A 26,748-nucleotide genomic window follows, 5' to 3' on the forward strand; every position below is an offset into this window, starting at 1 on the left:
GAGATCTGCAGAACAAGAAGTATTTTAGATCAGTTATACTTTGACAGTAGCTCATTTGGGAAGATACTAGCCTGATAGCCTGAAGACATGGGCCTGACCATGAATGACCAATGTTCATAGTAATTTCCATTTCACCTGCCACCCAGTTCTGTCACTAGTTCAAATGTCAAACTAGATGGGAATAGATGACTATTTTCAGCTTTGGAGACTTGAAATTGCCCAGCCTGCATTCTCATTTACTTTCAATGTTACTCTGTAGGTCTGTCCTTGGGTTTAAGAAATGGGGGAAATAAGGATGGCAGAAAGATGTTTTTACAAGTGGGATGTCAAGAAGAAAATGATAGTGGAAGTTTGGGGTAAGGGCAAAAGATGATGCATAAGTAAATTGTTTTTATTCAATTTGTATTTTTTTTTCTTTTTCCTATTCATTGGATTAAAACTTAATCCAGTGGTAGAGCCAGGATTGGTGTTGTAGAATCCTAGTTCTACAGATTCTCAAGTAGAGAAGCCAGTGTGCCCAGGGATCCTTGTTCTCCTTAAGATTGTTAGAGGATTGAGATTTTCCTGTGGGTTAAGCACCACTAGGAACAATTTTATCCCCAAAACAGAGTCTGCTTCCATATGTCCTTCTATTTAGGATTCATTCACTATCAGCCTTGTATTTATCCCACCTTTACTTCCCCAAGCAATATCTCCTAACAAATCCTTTTTTTTTTTTTAAATTGTAGAATTTCTGCTGCTTTGAGCTGTGAGTATATATGACACTGGTCTTTAGAGGGGAGGATGTGGGGCAGGGCGGGTGGAGGGGGTTGTGTGGGAAGGATATTGGGAGAAAAAGAATCCATCTGTATTTCTTTTTTATAGATGTCTTTATAAGAAAAAAGATAATCTGAGGAGAAAGAATATCTCAGTTTTTAACCATGTGGGAGGGTAGGTGTGGGTGCACAGAAAGTTAGACATTCAGGAATATAAAGAAATAACTTTGTTTCATACTTTTTCATACTATATATACACACATATACATATATTATATGTATACATATTAACACTTATTTGTCAATTAAAATTAAATTCTCTGATTAAAGTTTTAAAAGGTAGTATGATGGTGTACAAATGAAGGCTTTAATATCTGATAACTATATATATATATATATATATGTGTATATATATGTATATATATATATACACACACACACACACATATATGTATATATTATGAAGGGAAAAACCACATAGGGTATCCAAGAGAACTTTTAGTAATAATATATAATATAGTTACTACATTATTTTAAAGATTTAAAATAATTAAAACTTTTTTCAGTGTAAATATTAATAGTCATTTCAACAAATTAATTTTCATTTCTAATTATAATTTAGTTGGAAAACATTTGTTGATAGCACGTGATATGAAAGTAATTTATTTTTTACAAAATGTGTATGGCATAGTCCCTGACTTCAACAGTACAAATATGGTAGAGAGAATTAAATAAAGTTAACATGGATTTTGAAGAATTGGTTTGGGTTTAAGGTAACTAGGAATAATGTCCTGAAAAAGGTAGCCTTTAAACTGAGATTTTTTTTTTTGTGGGGGTGGGGGGTACTAGGGATTAAACTCAGGAGCACTCAACCATGAGCCACACTCCCAGCCCTATTTTGTATTTTATTTAGAGACAGGGTCTCACTGAGTTGCTTAGTGCCTCACTGTTGCTGAGGCTAGTTTTGAACCAGGGATCCTCCTGCCTCAGCCTCCTGAGTTGCTGGGATTGCAAGTGTGCACCACCAAACCTGGCTGAGTTGGGATTTTTAGTGTGGGCAAATTACAGCATGCAAGCTGGTTATGACTGGTATTTCAGGTATAAGGAATATGTGATAAAATCATGAAACTCCCATAAACCCAAATAGTGGGTAGTTGTTGGCAAAAAGACAGTGAGATGACAGGATTATGGACTAAAGCTGGTAGAACCTTGCAGGGAGGAAGGGCATAAGCCATGCTCAGGAAGCTGGGATTCATATCCTGGGGAGGCCCAGGAACCTTTTGGGCCTCAAGGTTGAACATTCCAGTGGTACATTAGGAAAGTTAACCTGATACCAGACTGGGGAAGAGAGGTGGAGAATATATGGAAGGAGGGAGGTAATGAGATTTCTCTCTGTACTTGTGGTTTAGGGTAGGACAAACTTCATGGGTGTATAATTCAAAGGGAAGACCAGAGCAGAGAGGAAAACTGAAGGTAAAAATAATATGTCTCAAATGATGGAGGTAAGTGGGAAGACCATAAATGGATGTGTTAGCCAACACACCCCTGCCCACTCTGAGAACTAAAATAGGCGGAAAAAAAGAAGAAATATAAACTATGTTTCAAAATTTCTAAAGAAGTAGAATTTAAACACTCTCATCGCAAAAGCATAAGTGGGATGATGGGTATGTTACTTAGTTTGATTTAATCATTCTATAATGTACTCATATATCAAAACATAACATTTTAAACCATAAACATACAGACTTATTATTTGTCAGTTAAAAATAAATTCACTGATTAAAATTTTAAAAGGTGGTGTGATGGTGTTCAAATGAAGGCTTTAATGTCTGATAGCAATTTGTTGGCATTGGTCCATATCTCCTGAGTCACTGGTCTAATATAGTAGAAATGTGAATATAGTTTTTACTCTGACATGGCTTTCACATAAACTTGAAAAGTTCAGTCAAATGTGGCTCAGCCATAGGCAATGGAAATTTTAATCCCTATAAAACTTATTAGTTTCATACCTTTTCAAGGAGGAGGACATCTTGTTAAAACGAAGAAAAACCTTGCTGATCTGCCTATGTCTATGACTACAGCCTTTAATAATTCTGAAGGCCCCAGCTTGGGAAGAACTGTCATCGGTATTGTAACTATCTATAGTCTATCCCTCTCCCAATTTCACAGGGATTTTGTGAAGATAAATAAAACAAGATAATACATGTAAAATATTTTGTCTATAAAAAGTTGCTATGTGAATATTATAGGTCTATAAAATAGTGCTATGTGGTTATTATAACACGTCAGAATAATCTGTGGTTGCTTTGTTGTTTGTCATTTGTATTCAGTCAGGTTACAAAAAGAATTTAAAGCGATTTCATGTGGTTTAATATTTCTAAGAACTCCCTACATATGTTGATGAAGGGAGGAGTGGTAAAGAGGATACTTTAAACCAATCAGGTGCACTGGAAATAATGGCATCTGCCAAAGTGACACTCCTTACACTGGTGATGTACCCACAATTACAGCTCTGGGGCTTGTCCAGGGAATAAACCTCAATCACTGACCCCTAGGACATAGTAATTCTGGGAGATTGTTCCTATCCAGGTAGATCATTTAGAGGACATGCTCCTTTCACAGATTTTTGAGAAAGAGGCTTTCTGGCCACATTTAAGTATCCATCAATCTTGTATCCTTTGACTCTATACTATATGCACTTAGTCCTGCCATTTGAAAAAGGAAGAAATGTGGAAATTGAAAGGGATGGCTTTTTCAAATAATGAATAACACTACCAACTCCCATCTCACCTCATATCACATGACAGGTTAGTGGGCTTGGAGGTAAAAATAAAAATGTGTTCAGTTTAGAAACGTTTGCTATCCCTGCATTCATTTAAATGATCTGTTCTTCAAAGTTGTAAGCTAGTAGACTTATTTTCTTACAAAATAACAGTGAATTATATTCACTAGTTTATGACATTAACAAGACTTCCTAAAACTGGAAACGAGTGTGGTCTGAGTGGTACCATAATCGGACATCCCATCGCTTCCTCCCTCAATTTGCCACTGAAATTGTTGGTGAGTGGTTATTTCTACTCCAGAATACTGGAATAAGTCTGTATATTCATTTTCTCATAGCATTCTTATGAGTCAGTATTTTACAGATGAAACTAAAAGCACACATAGTATTTTCTAAGTGAGTATGTTACTCAGGGTCTCTAGAGGAAAAGAACCATGACTATAAAAAGGGAATTTATTAGATTGGCTTGCACAACCAGAAGCTGGAGAGTATGGAGGAACCAAGAACTGCTCAGTCTAAGAAGCAGAAGCACAGTCCAGCTCTCTTATTGGGTGAAATCTTCTTTGGAAAAGTAAAAGAGCTGAAGTCTGATGTCCTCAGGTGATCACAGTAGCAATCAAGAATGGGGCTCAAAAAACAAGCCTATGTCTGCTGCTACTTCCTTGTTCTTACAACTTTTGTTCTACCCAAGCCTTGAACCTATTGGACAGTTCTGTCCATATTTAGGGTGATTCTCTGCTTCCATTCACTGTCCCACATGCCAATTATTCATAGCAACACCCTCATTGACATACCCAGAAGCCTCTTAATTTAAGGCATCTCTTAATCCAATCATGTTTTCAATTCAGATTAACCATTACAGTGAGCCACTAATACAACCCAAGTATGCACAAACAGAAATTTCTTTATTTTTCAGCAATAGGTCTCAGGTCTTGCATTCTGATGATATCCTGCTGATGACAGAAAACTCAATCTTGTCATATCAAGGTAAACTCATTTCCTTCTGATTTTTCTTAATGCTGCCTAATTGAGAGGTCTCTGGGATTCTCTTCCTCTCAATTCTTCAATTATCCATAGGGATAATTAAGTTCTAGGAAATTTATTTACCTGGGGGATAGATGTCAAGTCCCATGATCTGTGGTCCAACCTGGCTGACTATAGAAAATCTGATCTCCAGCATCTTTTGACTAGCTACATCAGTGGCTTCAGGAAATGAGTTCCCTTTTGATTTCTGTATGTTGGGTCTCCATTCGGGTAATTCTGTAGCATGATAAGTTCAACTCTAAGGGTTTTCTAAATCCCAAAGTCACCTTCAAAAGAAATTTTAGCCTCTCTTCCACACTAATTGGTAAAGCTTCCCTCAGTTTCATCCAACTAGAGGCATCCCTCACACACCACCACTCTATACTATCAGCGCCATGTTATGCTACAGTTGCTCTAAGAAATTTACAGTCTTCCTGAGCCATGCCTGGAGAAGCAACATGTCAATCCCCTTTATGTTCATCATCCCCTAATCTGAAAATAGTTTTATTACCATTTTCTCCACCCTATGAAGGGATCAAGCTCAGGGAGAAGGCAAGCAAGGGTAAATGCCCTCTTAGGAACACTCAATGTTTACTTCTATTGCACTTCTACACATTTTTCTCTTGTAAGTAGAATTATATTTTATTTTAGGAATTATTATATTTTTCAAGGGTGTCCTTGGAAAAGGCCTAGAAACAATTTCCATTCTTATGGTAATAGAATTCTTTGAGTCTACCCTGCAGCCTTGAAATACCATCTTCTATTAAAATAAACCAAGGCTACTTGGAGAGCTACTAACTGTAGATCTGGGGCAGTAAAGAACTGGAACAAGCCTGAAGCATTTCATAATGCCAGATGCAAAGAAATTATCAAAGAACACTAAAGTCACGTCAAAAAGACTCACGGGGTCTACTTAGGAAGGTCCCACTGGCCAAAGGTGGGATAGTTTGAGACTCAACAGGATCAAAACTGGCAATGGAGTGAAACTGATCAAATATGCTTAATTTTATGAATTAACATTTATGTTTTAAGAAGATAATTTATTACCATATAAGGATGATGGAGTACACATTTATTACTATGAAAATAGGAAAAATGTAAGAGAATAATCAAGCATATATACTATAAATGAAATGTACGGTTTGATAACAAACTAGTAGATGAAGAGAAGTGTCTCTTTATAAAATCTTCCAGTTAACAAATAAAAACAAAGTATTATGAGAAAATGACAATTTTATGGCCCCAGTGTATTTAAACTATGTAACATCAATTGTATCTCACAGTCAGGGAACAAGGAAGGAAGGAAAAATTTAATACCTACCAATGAAAAACTTACCACCACTTATACACTTGTCAGAGATATAGTAAATAACCCAGTTTATACTTCTGACTATAATTGCCAGATTGCAAAATATACAGGAAATGGAGAAAAATATTGAACTGCGCCAAGAGTATGAAACTGGCAAAATACGTACTGTGGAAATCTCTTCATGAAACATGCCCCCAAGTTCTTCAATATACAAACTGTAAGAAAACCAAAGATATGAAAGCAGCTGTATTTATAGACTAAGAGATAACATCAAGTTAACATCAAGTTAACAAAATATATTGAGTGTACTTAAAACACAATACATCTGGACTACTGAAATATCCTGTAGCTGTAGAGAAAAATGAGGAGTATCTCTATGAACTGATGCTCTAAAATGTTTTCCAAATGTATCTTTAAGTAAACAAGCAAAGAACAGGAAAGTATCCACAGTATGCCACATTTCATAAAAGAAACAAGGAGTGAATAAGAAAATACTTATTAGTCTTATTTGGGGGAAAAATACTCCACATGACTGATAAACTAGAAATCAATGAAATTGTTTAGGTTGGAAGTATGTGGGAATGGGAATGAGGCAGAGGAAAGGAGGAGCAAGTGACACTTCTTCCTACATATTTTTTTTTGTATAATTAACTATTAATGCTTTATATGCTCAAAAATAGATAATTAAAACCAATAAGGATGGAGGTGCCAAAATGGAATATAATCAAGTGAAGCTAACTTCACTACAGATGAAATGAAAATAATGAAGCAGCAGAGGGGAAGAATTACCGAAGTAACTTCGGAATATGATATGTTGCCATAAAATTCAAAAGAATTGAATTCAAAAGAATTGTACAAACTCCACAAATGTGAAGTCTGAAACTACTTTTTATGAATTCTAGAATTTAACAAATAAGTAAATATATAGTATACAATTCATTATATATATATATATATATATATATATATATATATATATACACCACACACACACATATAACATTATACATGCATGACATGTTTTTATTGTTGGAAGAAGGAGTTACACATAAGGAAAGAGGGGAAAGGGCTGGAATGAATTCTAAATGTAAGATTGAGATTGTGACTCTCAGTGTGAATTCATGGAATATGTAGAGATTGATATGGATGTGTGTTAGCAATGTACTATGTAACATGTTAAAATTATATTCTGTATCATATATTATAATTATATGATATTATGTGCATAATTATTTATGCAATATATCTTACTTATATATAATCATATATATATATATGTATATACACACACATTTCAGCTTGTCTGCAGAAATGGCATATATATACACACACAAACATACATATGTGTACATATATATATCTATCTCTACATATTTCATGAGTTCATATTAATACTCACAATCTCAAACCTGCAGTCAGAATTCATTACAGCCTTCCTCTCCACTTCTTATTTGCAACTCTTTTCCAACAATGAAAAACAAGGTATTTATGAATGCATGCATATATAAAATGATATTCTAGATTTACTTGTTTGCTCAATTCTACAATACACAGAAAGTTAAGAATAATGTATAATATTATGTTATAATATACCATACATGTCTATATCTTCATCTCTGTCAACTGAAAATGCCTAGAAGTAATGACATCCTAATGCTACTGAGCACATCCAATACACATATACTGGTTTTTGAATATTATTCTCCTACTAAAATTCCTGGGGATCCTTAGAAGAACAGCTTATGCTCTATAGGGACAGGGAACGTGCAATATGAGTTTGGGATATCTTGCACCAAAAAGAAAAGAGTGCTCAAAAAATTATGTGGATATTTCAGAAGGAAATAGGAGATGACAAGAACTTCCATTAGACAAATCTGAAACTCTCTAGGCAATAAAATAAATAATCATTGCTATGCTCTGGTTGTGATCTGTCCCTCAAGGCTCCTGCTTTGGAATCTTATACCCAGTGTGTCAGTGCCAGAAGTGATGAAACTTTTAAGAGGAGGTGACTACTGGAAGGGGTCAGGTCACTGTGGTTCTGCCTTTTAAAGGGATGAATGTTGGTCTCATTTTGTGACATGAGTTGTTTCTCACAAGAGTGGGTTATTTTAAAGGAGAAAACCCGGTCCCTGAATCACTCTCTGGATTCCTGTCTTGCACATAATCTCTCCCTCTTACATATGTACCTGCCATGATGCCATTTGCCACATTGTCTCAATATGTCGGTCAAGGGGGTCCTCATCAGAGGCTGAACTGATAAGGACACATGATTTCAGAATTTTAACCTCTAAAACTGAACTGAATAGTCTTCTTTTCTTTATAAAGCCTCAAATAATTCAACACAGCAGCAGAAAATGAGTTAATATGTTTGTTGTGGGTAGATCCCACAAAATAGGAATCTATAAATCCATAGTGATAGAAATTAATAAAGGAGTAAATGAAATACAAGGAAAGATTTTTTTTACATAGAAATCCAAGTAACTAACATAGAAATAATGATGTAAAATAGAAACTCTTCTCTTTCCCCCTTAGTTTTCTTTGGGGTACTGGGAATTAACCCAGGAGTGCTTTATCTCTGATCTACATTCCTAGTCCTCTTTTATTTTTTTATTTTGAGACAAGGTCTTGCTAAATTTCTGAGGTTGGCCTTGAACTTGCAATCCTCCTACCTCAACATCCTAAATTGCTGGGATTACAGGCATATGTCATTGCTCCCAGATTTCCCTACCAGTTTTAATAAGGAATGATTGGTATGAAAGTCACATATAACTAATGTATACAATTTGGTGAGCTTGTATGTATTAATATACTCATGTTACAATCCTCATCATCCAGGTAATACATATATCTATCATTCCACTAAAGTTTTTTGTTTGTTTATTGGGCTTTTTTGTTTGTTTGTTTTGGTGTGTGGTAAGAACAATTAGCATGAAATCTACTCTGTTAATAAATTTTTAAGCATATAATATATTATTGTTAACTATAAAAGCATACAGCAAATCTCTGAAACTTACTCATCTTGTATAACTATAATTCTATACCTATTGAACAATACCCCTATTCCTTGGAAGCCACCATTGTATTGTCTTCTATACCTTGGATTCTTTCCGATGCCACTTCTAAGAGTAAACATTCAATATTTGTCTTTCTGTTTCTAAGTTATTTCATTTATCATGTTTTCTAAGTCCATCCACATTATCTCAAATTGTGCAATTTCCTTCTTTGTTAAAGCACAATAATATTCCATTGCATGTATATAAGCAATTGGGATGTTTCTATATTTTGACTCAAGTAAATAATGCTGCAATCAACATGATAATTCAGATAACGGAAGGTCCTATTTTTAATTCTGTTGGGTGTATACCCAGAAGTGAGATAGGTTCACATGGTACTACTTTTTTTTTAAAGAGAGAGAGAGAGAGGAGAGGGAGAGAGAGAGAGAGAGAATTTTTTTAATATTTATTTTTTAGTTCTCGGCGGACACAACATCTTTGTTGGTATGTGGTGCTGAGGATCGAACCCAGGCCGCACGCATGCCAGGCGAGCGCGCTACCGCTTGAGCCACATCCCCAGCCCTGGTACTACTTTTTTAAAAAATTTTTTGAGGAATTCCCACATTGTTTTCCATAATGGTTGTAACCCTTTACATTCCCATCAACAGTGTACAAAGAGTTCCAGTTTTTCCATAGCCTTACCAACATTTACCTTTTTATCAATAACAGCCATCATAACAGATGTGGGTGATATTTTATTGTGGATTTCATTGGCATTGTTTTATTGAATAGTGATGGTAAATATTTATTTTTCATATCCTTGTTGATCATTTATATATCTTCATTGGAAGAATGTCTATTCTCATCCTTTGTTCAGTTTTTAATCTGTGCATTTGTTGAGTTTTAAGAGTTCCATTGTGTGTGTGAGTGTGTGTGTGTGTGTGTGTGTGTGTATGAAATTAATGCCTTCCAGATATAAGGTTTGCAATTTTTTTTTTCCTATTCTGTAGGTTGCCTTTTCACTCTGATGGTTTTCTTTGCTCTGTACAAATTGCTAGTTTGATATAGTCCCACTTAGCCATTTATTGTGATTTTGGTGTCATGTCCAAGAACACTGCCAAGACTGAGATCAAGAATCCTTTCCCATATGTTTTCTTCTAGGAATTATATGGCTTCAGATCTTATTTTCAGTTTTTAAATCCATTTTGAGTTATTCTTTATATATGGTGGGACAAAAGGCTCCAATTTCATTCTTTTGGTTGTGAAAATGAATATCCAAACACCATAAATTGAATAAGCTACCCTTTCCCATTGTATGATCTTGGCACCCTTGTGGAACTGCCCTTAATGGGAAATTGAGAAAATTTACATATTATGTATTTGGTCATAGTGTTATATACATGTTAACTTCCTGATTTGATAATAGTACTGTGGTTATCTGGTACTATGTTAACATTTATGAAGCTTGTAGGTATTGGGCATTTAGGCATCCTTCTACTTTCTTAAACATTTTTATATGTTTGAAATGATTTCAAAATCAAAATTTTAAAATTAAAAATAAAAAGAGCAAAAATTTTATAAGATTGAACTATAGTATAAGGCAGTGTGTGCTTGGGATATATAACTGTAAATAATACAAGGGAATAACTCTTACAAATATCAAGATGGAATCTACTTTTGGAGAGATGGAAGGGTCTATGATTAGGATGGGATTCAGGGAAAGCCTTCAGGGGCAGCTGGCAAAGGTTCATTTCTTGACTCAGATGATGATTATAAAGGTATTCCTTGACAATAATTCACTAAGCTATGTATTTGTTCTGTGCAACTTTCTGTATCTGTGTTTTATTTTATGGAGAAAGAAAAAAAATGGGCCTTGGCTTTCAGGATTTTGTCTTATACTATGAATAGAAAAAATATATTTTGTAATTCAAGACCAACAATTTCACTCTTTGCTGCTGCACCCCTCCCCTGACTCAGGCAATGGCAAGGCCCTACTGAGGTGGATAGCGCAAGTTGTCCATCCTCTGGAGGAGCGCAGTTTATTTCTGGGAATGGGCTGATTTATTTTTGTATTCCTTTAATAAGTATAGTTGCAATTTCTCATATGACCATTAAGTATGAAGGAAAAAACATGACTTTCCTAATTAATGCAACTACTTCTAAAGCATAGATCTGTTTGCTCTAAATGCAATGATTCAGCTGTGGAGCGTAAATTGTTAATGTCTAATGAAAAACTCCCTGTATTCCTGTCAAGGAAGTTTTCGAGAAATTAAATTAAAATCTAGAGAAGAAAAATTAATGTTAAGAAGACAGATTAGTGCTTAGTACTGGGCAACTTGTTCTTGTTCCTGTGCACAATGGTTTGTGCTCTTACTCTTGTTTGATTAAAAGTAATAACAAGTCAACCACTTGCCGTAACCATGGCACCGGTTCCAGTCAGTAAGTCAAGAAAGAATAGTCAAGGTATAGGCCAATAGTTTGGGACATTTGTAACTATTATTAAAAGTTAACTAAGCAGAAACAGCTCAAAACAAAACTTGAACTGAAAGTACAAATGCTTGCTTATGCATAAGCCAAGATACATTCTTCTATTCTAATTGTAGCTACATAATATTTTGTTTCTTTGAATAATGATTCCTGTTTTGTAACCACAAAGTACTGTGAGCCTGCCAAAATGAAAAGTATACATGATCAACTTCACAAGTAAAGATTGGGATCAACACCTTCACTTTAGTGTCTGTGTTGTTTCTCCACCCCCCTTTCGCCTACTCCTCACCATCCGTTCGTCTCCTGAGACCCCCTGTTGGAGCTGGTCTCCGACACTTTGCTCTTACATAAATAGACTCTTTGGGGGATATAAATATAATTGACTCAGTGAAGGAAAGAGGTCCCCAGAGAAATGGTTAGTAAAGAGAAAATTCCTACTAATATCTCAAAATTTCTCCCAGCAGAGAGAGAACTTAACCAATGCAATATACTTTTTACTGAGTCCCATGTCATTATCACCTCTCTGACCACCAGTTTACATAGCTTTATAGGATTAATAGGCATAAAAAAACACAAAATTTTCATACTTCCTCATCCTACTCTTGATAAACAAAAGTGACAAAGGAGTGGAAAAATAAAAGACTACAGTCACATTGCTAAAGGACATGGCTATGGTAAGGACGCTCAACACTCCCAGACTTGCTAAAATGGAACTGTTTCTACACATTGAGTAAGCAATGCTGTGCTACAGACACTGCGGATCTAGAGAACAGAGAGAATATCAGACTTTTGTCTTTAGGTATATGTAATTGCATGAAATAATTGTGAAATCTTGTTTATCATCAGAATTACCTAGGGGTAGAGGTTAAAACATATCTATAAAGCGAGATTACAAAGCCCAACCCGCAAAGACAAATTTAGTAGCTCTAAAGGTAGGTTTATTAATAACACACACACACACACACAGGAAAATCCCTTTTAGTCTTTTAGGAATGCTAACTTAAAATTGAAATCTGTCTGACAAGAGTAAAACCTTCACACCTACCAGCTTATAATTATGTAGATGATTATCCACAATGCAGTTCTGCAGTTAAGATGTTTAAAAGCAAGAGGTCCAAAAGCTAACTTTATCACATTGTAGAATGAATAACAATGAGAAAAATCACTAGTTTGAAAATGTTACTAACAAATACAGGCAAGGATCACAGTAGGTACCAAGTCCTTTGAGCCAAAGTTTGTTAGAATTCAGCATATCCACAAGCCTCAGGATGTCATTCTAACAAATTGCTTACCAACAGAAAACAAAAATGTTCTTTCACAGTGGAGATGCCTGGTGACCAAGTGCTCAAATTTGTGACTTTGAGCACTGGTGTGAGTAATTCAACATAGGTAAACTTCATACTATAAAAACCATTCAGGGCTGGGATTATGGCTCAGTGGTGGAGCGCTCTCCTAGCATGTGCAAGGCCATGGGTTCAATCCTCAGCACCACATAAAAATAAATAAATAAAATAAAGGTATTGTGTCCAACTAAAAAATAAATATTAAAAAAACTGTTCAGAACATAAAGTTCTCTTGCTAAAGATATCGAACCCAAATCTAAACATAAAGGAATCCTCAGACACATCCAGAATAGGACATTCTTTAAGTCAGTTGTCCTGGACTCTGTATAAATAATCAATATCATATAAAACAAACAAACCTAAGAGGCTAAAAGATTATGCTGAATTAAAAGAAACTAAAGATTTTTAATAACCACATAGAAATCATGAAACTTGACTGCATATTGGATTGGGGAAAATAGCCACAAAATATATTTTGGGGGACCATTTTCTACTGGAGAAATTTCATATAATGAACATATTAGATGATATTATTGACATATTGTTATTTGTCTTAGCTGTGATAATAATATTGTACTTCTGTAGAATAATAACACTATTACCAAGAAATGCTTTCTAATAAATTTAGGGATGAAAAGTCATAATGTCTGTACCAACTGGCAAAGGTAGATGATGGTTCTTCCAACTTTTTTTATAGTTTTTAAAACTTTCACAATAAAATGCTGGAAAGTACTCTTGCCAATATCTAGGATTATATAGGGTGCTATACAGGGCAGGACTATGTAACAATCCAAGTAACTCCTAGTAACATATGTTTCTGTAATATCCATTGTCAGCAAATAAAACATGAATCACTTCTTATATATAATTCAAAAAAGGTTATTTCTCTAATAAATGAAAAGGGACTAATAGAAAATAGAGATTCTTGAAAGAATTAATAAACTACTTAAGGAAACCTAAACTACACTTGCAACTCCCAATATATTTAATATTTAAATTATTAAGTTCTAAGAGTTGCTTTATATATTCATTTATCATAAGTCAATAATGAAATAATTAATGAGCAACTACTGTGGGCCAGGCACAATTCTGGATATTGGGGTTTGAAAAGCAAATCTGTAAACATGTTTTTGATTTGCAGCAGACAGAGTGGTCCCTTCAGGGACCCAAATCCTTACTAATAACTCTGGTAACATAAAAAAAAAATTGCCCTCAGAATCCTATTCACAGATTAGCAGGAAGATACTAAAAGTTTTCAGGTACATAACAGTTGGTGTTATTATGTGTTTTAATATTCTCTCTACCACCCAGCAAAAGCAAGAAAACGGAGTGAAGAAGAAGAAGAAAAAAATATAGTTCTAAGAAATGTGTTTTTAGGGCCATTGACTGCTTTTCTCTGTTATTTTATTTCATTTTTGCTAGGAAAATGGCTAATACAATCTTTTAAACTATTATACAGATGAAGGTTTATTTCATAATTAAATTATTAGCTATAAAATAATTGAACAAACAGAGACTTTTGGTTTTCTTAGGAATAATTCTTAGTGTATTTTAGGTCATTAAAATTGTTGCCTATCTTAAGAATTATTCTTATAGAAGATATGTTTAAAGTATAATTTAAAACTCCAAACTCTTTTAACTAGAACTTTGTAAAACACAAGTTATATGTTTTAAAATTTATTTTCATCTGTTTTGATGTTCACCAGCATAATAATACAGTTTTTATATTTATATTCTAGTTTTTTAGAATACTATCTGTTAAATGATTATGAAACTGTCTAGTGGTAAAATATGGATTGTTGTGGTGCTTGCCTCAGAGTTATTGGGAGGATAAACTAAGATACAGCATATAAGGTCCCCAAATGAGTACCCTGTACAACATAACTGCTCACTATTATTAGCAAGTTTTGTTATTAAGTTGTATTATTATTTTAAATATAATGAAACAAACTCCCATTGTTTACCAAGTTGAAATAATGGACCTGGTATACTTTCTGCCAAAAACAAATAAAAAACTGGATAAAATATATGAATCAATAAGATATTGGATATAAGGAAATGAGGAACAGTAATCCCTAAGAGATGGGAAACAAATAACATGACTATGACTATTCAGTTGCTGGTTGATTAGTTCATGGGCTCGAGGAGACTATCTGAATTTGGGGAAAAAACACCCAAAAGGATGAGAAATAAAAGTGCTCAGATTACATGCAATGCTAGGAATGGTATTTATGCCTCAATTAAACATTAGAGAGTAAGAGTAGATAAAAAAGCCAAACTCGACTACACGCTGCCTTCAATAAATCTACTTTAAATAAAGAGACACAAATAGTTAAAGGATGAAAAAAGACTTACTATGCTGACACTTAAAGATAGACCAGTACTTTCAGAACCAGGTATGTTACCAAGGACAAAAAGTCATCTCAAAATAATAAAGAATCTAATCTTAAAAGAACATAGTGTCTTGATTGTTTATAAGCTTAATAACAGAGCTTCAAAATAAGTAGAAAAAAAACCTACAGAAATACAAGAAGAAATAGACTAAATAGTTTACACTTCTGGTCAACATCCCTCTCTCAACAAGAAAATACAAAATTTGAACCATACTATCCACCAACTCATCCTAGTCAACATTTGTAAAACATACCCAACCCCATAAAATAAACCTTTTCAGGTGTACACAGAACATTTACAAGATAGATTATATTCTGGGAATCTAAAGCAAGTTTCAATAACTGTACAAGAATTCAAGTCATATAGTGTATATTCCCGGACCACAAGAGAATTAAATTAGTAATTAACCTAGATAACCTTAATAATGGATGATATCTTGAAAATCCTCAAGTACTTCAAAATTAACCAATATACTTTTAAATAACCCATGGGTTAAAAGAGAAAGTATTTTGAATAAAAATGTAAGTGAACATGTAAAATATATAGTTACAATTAAGCAAGTACTTGGAAAATTGTAGCATCAAATGTTTGTATTAGAAAAGAGGGAAGATCTAAAATCAAAGACCATAGCTTCTTCCACCAGAAAGTAGAAAAGGGGTAGCAGATGAAGTATATAGAAGAAAAAGAATCAAACATAAATCAATGAAATATAACACTGAAAAAAAAAAAAGAGAAGACCAGTGAAACCCAAAGCTAATTCTTGGAGATAAATAATCTTCATAAATCCCTAGCCCTGCTGATCAGAAAGAAAACACACATTACCAATAGCAAGAAAGAAAAAAAAAAAGATTTTGCTACAGAGTCTACAGATTTTAAAAGGGACAATGAAGGAATATTCTGAACAACTTCATGTCTGTAAATTCAACAACCTGATTGAGATGGACTTGAGTAAAACACACTATCAAAACTCTGTCTAAAAAAAATAGATAACCTGAGAAAGAATTCAGGCTTTTTTTTTTTTTTTTTTTTTTTTTTTTTTAAGAAACTGGATATGTAGATCAAAGAAAACGTTAGGCCCTGATAGTTTCACTAGTGAATATCACATCATACAAAGTTATAATAACATCAATTTTATGCAAGATCTTCCAGAAACTGAAAAGAAGGGAATATTCACTTCTCATTTTAGGAGGCCAATACTACTTTTATATCAAAACCAAGCAAAGGCATTATAAGAAAGAAGAATTATAAAATAGCATCCCTCATAAATACAGAAGTGAACATTCTTACCAACATTTAAAAATCATATGTCCAATAAAAGGAATGGACATAAAGCATAAGTAAATCTCAAAATCATCATGCTGAGTGGAAGAAACTAGACAGAAAATGAATACATACTGTATGATTTGATTTACATAAAATTCCAGAAAATGCTAATAATGGTACAAAACATACCAGTGGTTGCTTAATGATATGGGAGTGCTGAAGCTGGAAGAAAGACTTTGTTTTTTTTTTGTTTATTTATTTATTTTTTTTTACTAATGAGGAAGCTTCTAAGCACCATACATCTATCCTCTTGATTATAACGATGGTTTCACATGTTTATAAATAAGTAAAAAATGTCAAATAGTGACTTCACAGTTGCATACTTCATTTATCTCAAATTAGCCTCAGTAAAGCTGCTAAAAAAGGTATTGAACTATTTTTAATCATAGTGAATAAAATAGTATTATAGTGAAAAATATATTGTGCTTAAATGAAACAAAATATTTTAGTTATTTTTATTTTTATTCTATGAATGTTCTAATATCTATAACTTATCAATATATTGCATATATATGAATTAAGAGTAGTTATGTATGCTATATATCAGCACACTCAAAGACATTTTATACTTCTGGTCTGATAATTTCTTGTTATGAATTAATAAACACTCAGTTTGGCTGGGAAGAAATATCAGTAATGTTCCTATAAAATATGAACTGAGTAGTACAACCTCACATCATGTCATCTTATGTGAATTAGTTGCTAAATATACCTCTAGGCAACTAAAAGAAGTTCACACGTAAGTGGAGCTATTTCATCTAATAAGTTACATTTTGACAAATATCCACCCAAAACAAGATTTTATTTTTAACTTAATATTGATGAGATTTTTTTCTTTTGTCAGTAGACAGATACTAGGATCATTAATTTTAAAAAACTTCTTCCAGTTGCTATGACAAAAAACAAACCATTAACCTATAGTAAGACATGTTGTATTTTCCATTATATTTAAGGTGGAAAAGGATATGCATTTAATCTTTTAAAATAAATATTAGAAATATGAGATAAAAGTTAAGAAGTAGGATGATTAAAACATCCATTTAAAAATGACAACAACATTTGTGTGCTGAGCACTGGGGTGATCCGATGTAAATGTGAGACCATTAGGTCCTATCCTGGAGTTGAGTCTTTGGAGACTCCTTTGAGGTAAAAATGATGTTCTTTTTGGTCCTGAAAGATGAATGAGGATTTAGCAGATGAAAAGAAGGAAGAAGGTTGTAGTAAACAGAGTTTAACAAGAGACCTTTTTTTTTTAAGTAGATGAATATATATATATATATATATACATATATATATATATATATATATATATATGTACATATATATATATATATATATATATGGCACAAGGATAAGTTTTGGTAAGCGAGGTCTTTTATGTAGGCGATACTAGAGACCACAGACTCTAATGTGGGATCAGAACTCAAGTGGTAGGAAGATGATATCTTCAAGAGAAGGCAGCCAAACAGAGAGAAAAGAGACCAAGTGGGATAGGAAATCTGAACCCTGTGGTGTTAGATTTGAGTTAGAGATATTAGTAATAGTATGGTTTTCAGTATGTGTAGACAGCTAAGTATATAAGTAAATATAGATGTTAGTGAATGTGTGTGTGTGTGTATATACACACACACACATACATATACATATATAAATAGGTATGTACCTATGTGTATTTATGCACACACATACAGACATACATACATGAACACATACATACATCCTGAAATCCACTTTCTAAGGATACTCTTGGGAACAATAATCTAGAAACAATGAATATACCTAGTACCCAAATCATATTTTCTGATTACCATTTTCTTCTGAAATTAACTAGAGCTTCTTAAACTTGAGCAGGGAAGGTACAAAATAAGTCTTTCTTTTTGTTTTAGAAAACAAAAAAGTACTCAAAGAATGTTCGGGACCTGTTAGGACACAGGAGAGAACCTGAAGAGGATCACCCTGCCCAAATCTGAGGAAACTGAACATTAACATAAATATTATAGTAGTTTATTGAATAAAGTAGAAATGTATGAATATAATGATAAAAATAAGCAAAAATATTGAAAGTTTCAGGAGGAGCAGGAAATTTATGTACTCAAAAATTGTCTCCCTACAAAATAATTACAAAGAAAGAATTTACAGTGAAATCTGATAGACACCACCTTAATTCAGTGATGAAAGTTAACATAAATAATGTAAAATTTGAATCACATGTCAACTTCTAAGAAGCAGGGGAATAAAGTACCACCTCTATAAGATTCCAGTCAAAGATGCATAACATGAATGAAGAAACAAACACTTCTTTAGGAACTTTCTACAGAAATAGCTAGCATATAGTCTTTAAAACTGTTGATTTCATAAAAGACAAGGAAAGATGAGGAAACTCATCCAGATTAAAGAACACTAAAGAGATATGACACCTAAAAGCAACACATGGGTGAAACTTTCAGGAGGTAAAATGTTTTTCTGAAAATTTGCTTCTCCTTAAAAACAATGTGGAACCAGGGAGTTGGATGCCAAAAATGATATTTTGGGAGAAGTCTTGAAGTTAACCAATGGTTCACCCTAGCCTGAGAAGTGTTTATTAAAAATAGCTGGATCTTGGTAAGAAGAGTGAGCTTTGTGACATTTTAATATGCTCTATTCTTAATCTCCACTCTCCAGGACTGCAGAAAGCCTTAAAATCAGCAGCTTTGCAAATAAAGTAGCTGGGGAAACCACTGCCTGTCAGTCAGTGGAAGGGGCAGAATAGTTTAGAGCTTTCAAAGAGTCCCATCCATCCAGAATTATCACCTTCTGACCTGTCTCTTAAGATGCCCATTCACAGGGATCATTATTTGATATGCCTCACAGTTTACTCAGTGGGAAAAACTCTATTCTCAAGGTATTTGTTCAAAATAGTAAGTGGCAATTGATTAACATAGCAGCTGACCAAAAGAAAAGAGAAACTCATCACAGTGGCTTGAGATGTAAGAATGGATTAGGGAAGCATAAGGAGAAAAATATAATAGTGTACATGTGCGTTGAATTGATAACCCAAAACATATGTTTAAATTCTAGCCCTCAGTATCTGATTGTGACCTTATTTGGAAATAGGTCTTTACAGGCATAATCAAGTTTAAAAAAATAACATCATACTGAATTGGGATGGAGCTTAAATCAAATTATTGACGTCCTTATAAAAAGAGAGAAATTTGGACACAGGTGCATACATAGAAGTAAAGTTTTGTGACAACACAGGAAGAAATAACAGTAATACAGCTGCAAGCTGAGGAGCACCAATGATTGCCTTTGCCCACCAGATGCTATCAGGAAACAATGATTATTTCTTAAGAGATTTGCAAGGGAACATGGCTGTGCTGATAGCTTGGTTACTGATTTCTACCCCTTAGAATTGTGAGAGAATAAGTTTGATTATTTTAAACAGAATTAAAACAACAGCTCCTGCCGGTTTGTTACAGCAGCCATAGGAAAACATTTGTAGCAAACAAGAGGCTGGACAAAACTAAAGATCTGAAGAAAGAGATGTCTATAAGGGGCTTTGGAAAGTCTCAACATATTCCTGGGACTCTCATAAGGCACATGAAAAACTTTGAAATGCCCAGGAAAGATCTAAGAAGGCCCAAATTTCTCAACTCTGGGTGGGATTAAGGCCCTACAAAATTATGAAGTGAAGTCCAGGACAGGATTGTAAATCTCCTGAGTATTGAAGTCCTGCTCCAACGTACACTTAGAGTCCCTCCATAAAAGATGGGGAAGTTATTGATCTAATAATTAAGAGAAGTTTCTATTTAGTGGTAAGCTTATCACTAAGCTACTTGAACATAGTTAGAAGGTAATTCAGGGATTGATGGAAAATATGGATATTTTAGAATCAATCAAAGAAAGTAATTGAACAAACAGCAGGAACAATACACTACATGTGGCTATCAAGAAACAGATTTACATAGATGCCATACATCATTGAAAACAGCTAGATTTTGACATAACCATATGATCCTTGCAGAGAAACAAGAAAGCAATCATAGGAAAAAGTTTAAAACAGTAACAGAGAAAGAATCCTCAATAAAATGAATAGCTGACATTTATTAGGAACTATGATGCAGTGAGATGACATAGGAAAAGTGTAAAGAGGAAAAGATTATGAAGCAGAAGTTCTAATTCTACACTTCTAAATTAAAAAAGAAATTAAGACATTTAAAAGTTAAGATATTTTAAAAATTTAAGACATTTAAAGAATTGAATTATCACTAGTAGATATGACCTACAGAAATATTAACACATGTCCTTTGGAGTGATATGAAAGGACACTAGGCAGTAACAAATGTGCACAAAGAAATATAGAGCATTGGTTAAGGTACAAATGAATATAAAAGACATTATGAATTTTTTTTGCTTGCAACACCATTTCTTCTCTTACCTGATTTAAAAGATATTTGCATAATACAACAGCCCCAAAACTATGATAATGACATTATGTTGTATAAATACATAACTTCATTGCCTATAACAACACAATGAAGAAGATTATATGAGCAAAAATTATATATAATAATTGATAATATTTAATATATAAAATATATAATATCTATTTTATAAAATATATAAACTATATAACATTTAATGTGTAGAACATATAATAAATATATCGTATATATTTGATTTCTGTAAAACACTCTACCAAACAATATCAGAACACAAAATTCTTCTTGATCACTTATATATTTTTCATACTACACAAGTTAGGGGAAGACCAGAAAACAAGACTCAATAAATGTAAAAGGATTGGAACCATATAAATTATGTTTTCTAACTCATGATGGAATTATATTAAAATAATACAGCAGGAATTTAGGGAAATTTGTAAATATGTGAAAATTAAGCAACATCATCCTAAATAACCAGGAAAAAAACACAAGGGAAAATTAAAAAATACTTTGAGATGAATGAAAAATGATAACATGATGTGATCAAACTTGTTGAATGTCACTGAAGAAGTGCCCAGAGAGATATACTGAAAATTCATATATTGGAACAGAAAGATCTCAAATCAATAACCCAATTTTCTACTCTCAAGAAACTAGTAAAAGAAGGACAAAGTAAATCCAAAACAAGGATAAGAAACAAAGTAATAAAAATATTTGAAATATAGAGTAGAAATATAAGGGAAATCAATGAACCCAAGATTTATTTTTCAAAAAGATCAACAGAATGAATGGACTTTTAGTTAGATTGACTACTAATGCCTCCCCTTCAAAAAGAAAAAAAAAGGAAAAACGAAAATCCAAAATGGAAGAGAGAATATCACTAGCTATGAATACTATGAATGATTACATGCCAACAAATTAGATAACCTAGAAGTAAATATTAAAATATTCAGGGGCTATGAGTCATGGGTTTGAAAATTTACTCTTAAATGATTCAGGAAAAAAAGAGTTATTTTTATGGTACTTTTAGCTTCTGTAAATACAAAATTATTTCAAAAAGAAATAAAGGAAAAAATGATATCATGCCAGGCTACTATTCCCTGTAAGCTTATTACTGTAAGAAAGAAAGAATATCAAAGTTCAAACAATAATGGTTTACCTCTAATCAGTGGCAAACATTCATTACATACATGTGTTTCAACACGTATGCACATATGTGTCATGATTTCAGATGTGGAGTAGTTTCACAACCATCCAAATTTGTGAGGCAGTTCAAGCACATGGCAAAAATTAAGTGTGAGTTACTGGAAATGATGAAGTCAAGGAATTGAAATTCATTATCATGGAAGGAGTCACACAAAAGGATTTAAATTGTGTAAGATGATGACAGGTTTTAGGATAGAGAGAAAGGTCATCAGTTAGGTTCCAATCTTCATTGTAAGGAAATGAGTGGACAGGAAGCTAAATGATGAGTGTGGGAGTAGAAGTTTTTAAGCAAGAAAGGCAGGAACCTCAAAGATATTGATAAATAATAAAAAAGTGATAGTAGAGAAGGAATACAGAGGATGAATACTGACCCTAACTTCAAATAGGCTCAGGAGACCATATTTGGCTGGCTGTATTCTACCACAGAATCAACATTTTAAGGGAAGACTTCAGAGCCAGAAATAAAAGGATATTCAGTGCCACTTGGTCTGCAATTGCCATCTGTCAAGAAATCAAAGAAGAAAACAAATAGTTTTCTTGATATACTAATAAGAGGAATAATAAAGAACAATAACCAAATAATTGACTGATGCCCATTTATTCTTCACAAAGAATATTTAGAGCCCAAGACCTATAATACCATATGTTGCCTTATAAAATAATGACACATTCTCTGTTGTATTAAATAATAATACAAAAGCATCCAGCTTTAAGATAGTGTGTGCATGTGTGTGTGTGTGTGTGTGTGTGTGTGTGTGTGTGTTATAGGTCAGTTAAGTTACAGATGAAGGTATTTTTTCAATCACTATATGCTCTATTCAATAGTTACCTTCTCTACTGAGAGTTCATGTAGTAAAGAGGAAAACTATAACACTAAAACAGAGGTGAGCTGAGACATACTCTGATGAGTTGGGGAACATTTGGCAAGCCATTATTGATCTAATTTTTAGTTTCACTTAAGAAATTATAATTTTTAAAGTTCCTTCAAATGTTGCTAATTCTATTTCATTTATGATTTTACTTAAATGTAATTACTTATAAACATATTTAGCATATGAAGCAAATTATCTATTACTTTATTCCTTTAATGTTAAAATACCAAATATAGAGACTTATATTTAGAATAATGGGCTTATACATTAAGCTGTTTTAATTTTCTAGTAGATTATTTTATTTTTTGGTAATTTACTAACTTTGGTCCATCCTCCTTTGTATACATTATACACTCAAGTATATCAAAATAATTCTGTGAAAATACAGCATAAGCTTTTTCCTATTTTTGTTTTTCCCCATTACTGAACTTGTTTCTCTAGCTCTCTCCATGAGCTAACCCTTTTGCACTTTTAAATTCTTAGCACTTTAAAACTAGAATCAGAAATCTTGATACATCTACATAGTAATTTTTATTATGTCTTAATTTTTGTCACAGAAATGCTTCATTTTGATTACTCCCTAATAATACCAAATCATAACTTATTGACAGATTTTTTTTATTTATCATTTCTTCTTTCTATTCTTAATTCTGTGGAAAGCTGTTTACCATGCCTTTGTCAAGGGAGACTCTTGTTAAATTGTAATCATTCCAAGATGAACATGTATTGTGACTGCACATGCTTATTCAGAAGAAAAGGAAATGAATTGACAATGAAGTTTATCCATGAATTAAAAAGTGCACAAGCATCTACCAACTTTGAAAGAAACCCAGTTTACTTTTGCTTTAATGCACCCAGAAGATTTCAAATCAATACTTAGCATTAACGTTTTAATTGAGAATTAACATCACCATAATTGGAAATGAGGATCAGCATCCTAATATTTAGGATAAGGTGATTTGGTTGCAGAGGTCATTACACTGGAGAGCACACACATTGAAAAGGGAAAACACAAATCATTTGTTTCCTTGGGCAAAGGCACACAGAAAACACTTGAATTGGTGGTCAACTATAATTTGCTTCCAGAGCCAGAAACTCTGGAAACACTCCACTGTGGATTTATAGCAGAGCACACAAGTAGCAGTGACTTTGAAATCAAAGGATAAAAGAACAAAGGGAAAAGTTACCAGCTCTGAAAGATCTGTTCTATCACAGGGCTTAAGGACTTTCCCATCAATCTAAAAGGAATAGGTACCTTGTGGCTATTCCCAGCAGACCCCAAATTTTGTTACAATTCCCAACATGCTCCTAAATTATTCCTAAATAGTTACTTCTTGTGGAAGCCAAACATATTTGAATCTGGGTTATCAACAATCTTTTATTTTTTATTTTTGACTGGGAATTTCAAATCAGTATGTTCTCAGCTGCACAATATAGACAGGTTTCCTTCCTATTTTGATAAAAAATAACCTTTAAAAATGTATTGTTTTCTATTTGCTTCCAGTGTCTTGAAATGTTCTGTTACTTCTCTAAATTCTCCAGAACATAAGAAAATACTGTCCTCCCCCTCACCCCCTACCACCCTGCCCACCAGAACCACACTAAGGCACTTCCACCTCATCCACCTTCTGGGAATGGGTGTGCTGTTCAGATTGAGTTCCTTGGTGGCACAGAGGAAATTTAAAGGGGGAATTTCTGTAGAACTCGCCATCCCACAAGTAAGTTCATCTTTTCCCTTTTCCTTGAAACGGCGAAAGGATGTTCACAAGGAGTGTCCATGACTTGTTTCCCTACGTGTTGCTAGAGCCAAGGGAGGACCCTGCCAGCGAGGGGCCCTCTGCTCTGTCCAGCACACCAGAGTTCCTGACCTTCACCCCATTGTCTGTGCAATGTGCAGAACTGGAACGCAAAGTAGCGGTCTCAGCATCAGTCTCCTTGCCCCCCGGGGCCAAAGGCCCCTTCCTTGATGAGGACTGAGGGCTCTTGTGAAAGCAGAGTTTGAAAAGCCCCAGCACTGTCATAGTCAAGATCACCAATACTACTACTGCTATGCTCACGAGTATGAAGACCACGGTGGATGAGGAGTCCAAAGAATGTGGAATGAGAGAGGAAGATGTGGAATTAAACGTGGGGGTCACGCTTCCTGATGGGGTGATGGTGGCCTTTGACTTGATTCCAGGGGACATTTGAAGGGTCGATATGGTGCTCTCTGTTCCCCACTGAAGAATCTCAGAAACAGATGTTGCAGAACTGTCTTTTCCAGTGACATGGGGTATCTCTCCTGGCTTCTCAAGGACTGGAGGTGACGATGGTCTCTTTGGCACTGGGCTGGCTTCAGTGAACAGCTGGAACCTGGTGAGCCCCGTGGTTCCCCCAGAGGTCGGCTGTCCTTCCCACTTTGTCACACAAGAGCGTCTGTCTTTCCCCAACTGGAAGCCTGCAGCACATTCACAGGCAAAGTTTCCCAAGTCATCTAGGCAGTTAGGGAGCTCTGAGCATCTGCCGGCACGGAGATACCTCCCGGGACAGGGACAGAGCACCGCCCCAGTGGGGAGCCCTTCCCAATGAGCGCCATTCTCTTCCTCGACGCAGGTGGCTGAGATGGAGAGCTCCCCCGGGCAGCGTGCACTCACCTTGGTCCCAGGAGGACTGAAGTCCAAAGAGGAGCTGTACATCTGGAAGGGAGCACGATAGCTCAAGTTAGACGCAGCCCCGGGGCGCGGCGCAGGGCACAAACTCTCAAACTTGTACTTGCACAGGTAGCCGTTGGCGCGCGAGTGGCAACGCATCTCCTTCCAGCCCGCGGGCTCCACCCCACCGGTGGCCTGGAGTCCCGCGCAACTCCGCACAGTACAAGAAAGTTGTGGCTCCTTCACCCACGGCAGCGTGTCATTTTCGGACTCTCCGGAGTCAGGGGACAACCAGGAGAAACCCCGCAATGGCTCGTTCTCCAGGGTGCAGTTGGAACGTCTGCGCTCCAAGGCGACCCAGAACAGAAGGTCTTTGGAGCCTCCTCCAGGCCCGGGGCCTGCCCTTAGGAGCGCGAGCACTGCACGCAGCTCAGCACCACCATGCACTGTGCTGAGAGACCCGCCGCGCAGGCTGCAGGCCTCCTCGGCCGCCAGCCGCTTGATGGTAGCGTGGTGTAGACTGTAGCAAGCCCCAGAGGCTGAGCAACCCGCGCGGTCGGCGGTAGGGTGCTCGCCACCACCAGGCCTGGGCCAGAACGCCTGACAGAGGAGACACAAGGCGAGAGCCGGCCTCATCGTGGAGACCCCTGCCCACCGCTGCTCCCAATTTAGATCTGCCCTGCCCCAGAGCGCCGAGAGTCTCTGGAGCGCGGTCACCGCCCTAGTCAGCTGGCTCCCCCCACCGGGTGACCCCTCCCCTCTCTTCTCCTCCGCCCCCGTGCCCCAAATGCCAGAATCCCCACCAGAGTCCTTGAGGCCAACAGCTTCCCCTGGGCCGCGACAGGAAATGTGTCCATAGCTTAGCCAAGCCCGGTGCGGTCTGATTTATTCTGGGGTCAGGAACACAGCTGGCGCCTAAACCCTGGGAACACAGACCAGAAGGTCAAATGCCCTGTTTAGAGCAGGAGAAAAAGTTAAGTTGCTACTAGGATGAAGTGTATCGCTTTCCTTGCTCAGGGAATTTCTGGACCTGGATCCCAGAAAACATTGGTGAACTTTGGCAGGAAGGACTGGAAAAAAGGCCCACGCCCGCGCATTGTGTTTCTGTCGGGGTTGGTGGAATTGGCGTCACAGTAATTTGCAGACGGCTCCAGTCCTCAGGTTTCCTGCTCGTGTAGGGAGATAAAAATCATGTGAGAAATCTTAG

The 26,748-nt window shown here is 35.3% G+C and overlaps 1 protein-coding gene across 1 annotated transcript; it reads right to left on the reverse strand.

The window, feature by feature from the left end:
• Positions 1–23,787: 23,787 nt before the first annotated feature.
• Positions 23,788–26,248, reverse strand: Clec14a (C-type lectin domain containing 14A). Its single transcript, XM_026408987.2, has one exon. It carries the CDS (start codon positions 26,175–26,177, stop codon positions 24,702–24,704), a length of 1,476 nt encoding a protein of 491 aa, XP_026264772.2. The 5' UTR covers positions 26,178–26,248; the 3' UTR covers positions 23,788–24,701.
• Positions 26,249–26,748: the final 500 nt, after the last annotated feature.

This window comes from Urocitellus parryii, chromosome 6 (assembly GCF_045843805.1).
Source record: "Urocitellus parryii isolate mUroPar1 chromosome 6, mUroPar1.hap1, whole genome shotgun sequence".
In the NCBI taxonomy this organism is placed as follows: domain Eukaryota; kingdom Metazoa; phylum Chordata; class Mammalia; order Rodentia; family Sciuridae; genus Urocitellus; species Urocitellus parryii.

What these genes read in the sequence shown, in the direction of transcription:
- Clec14a (XM_026408987.2), bottom strand. Translation starts at nt 26,177, where the DNA reads ATGAGGCCGGCTCTCGCCTTGTGTCTCCTCTGTCAGGCGTTCTGGCCC.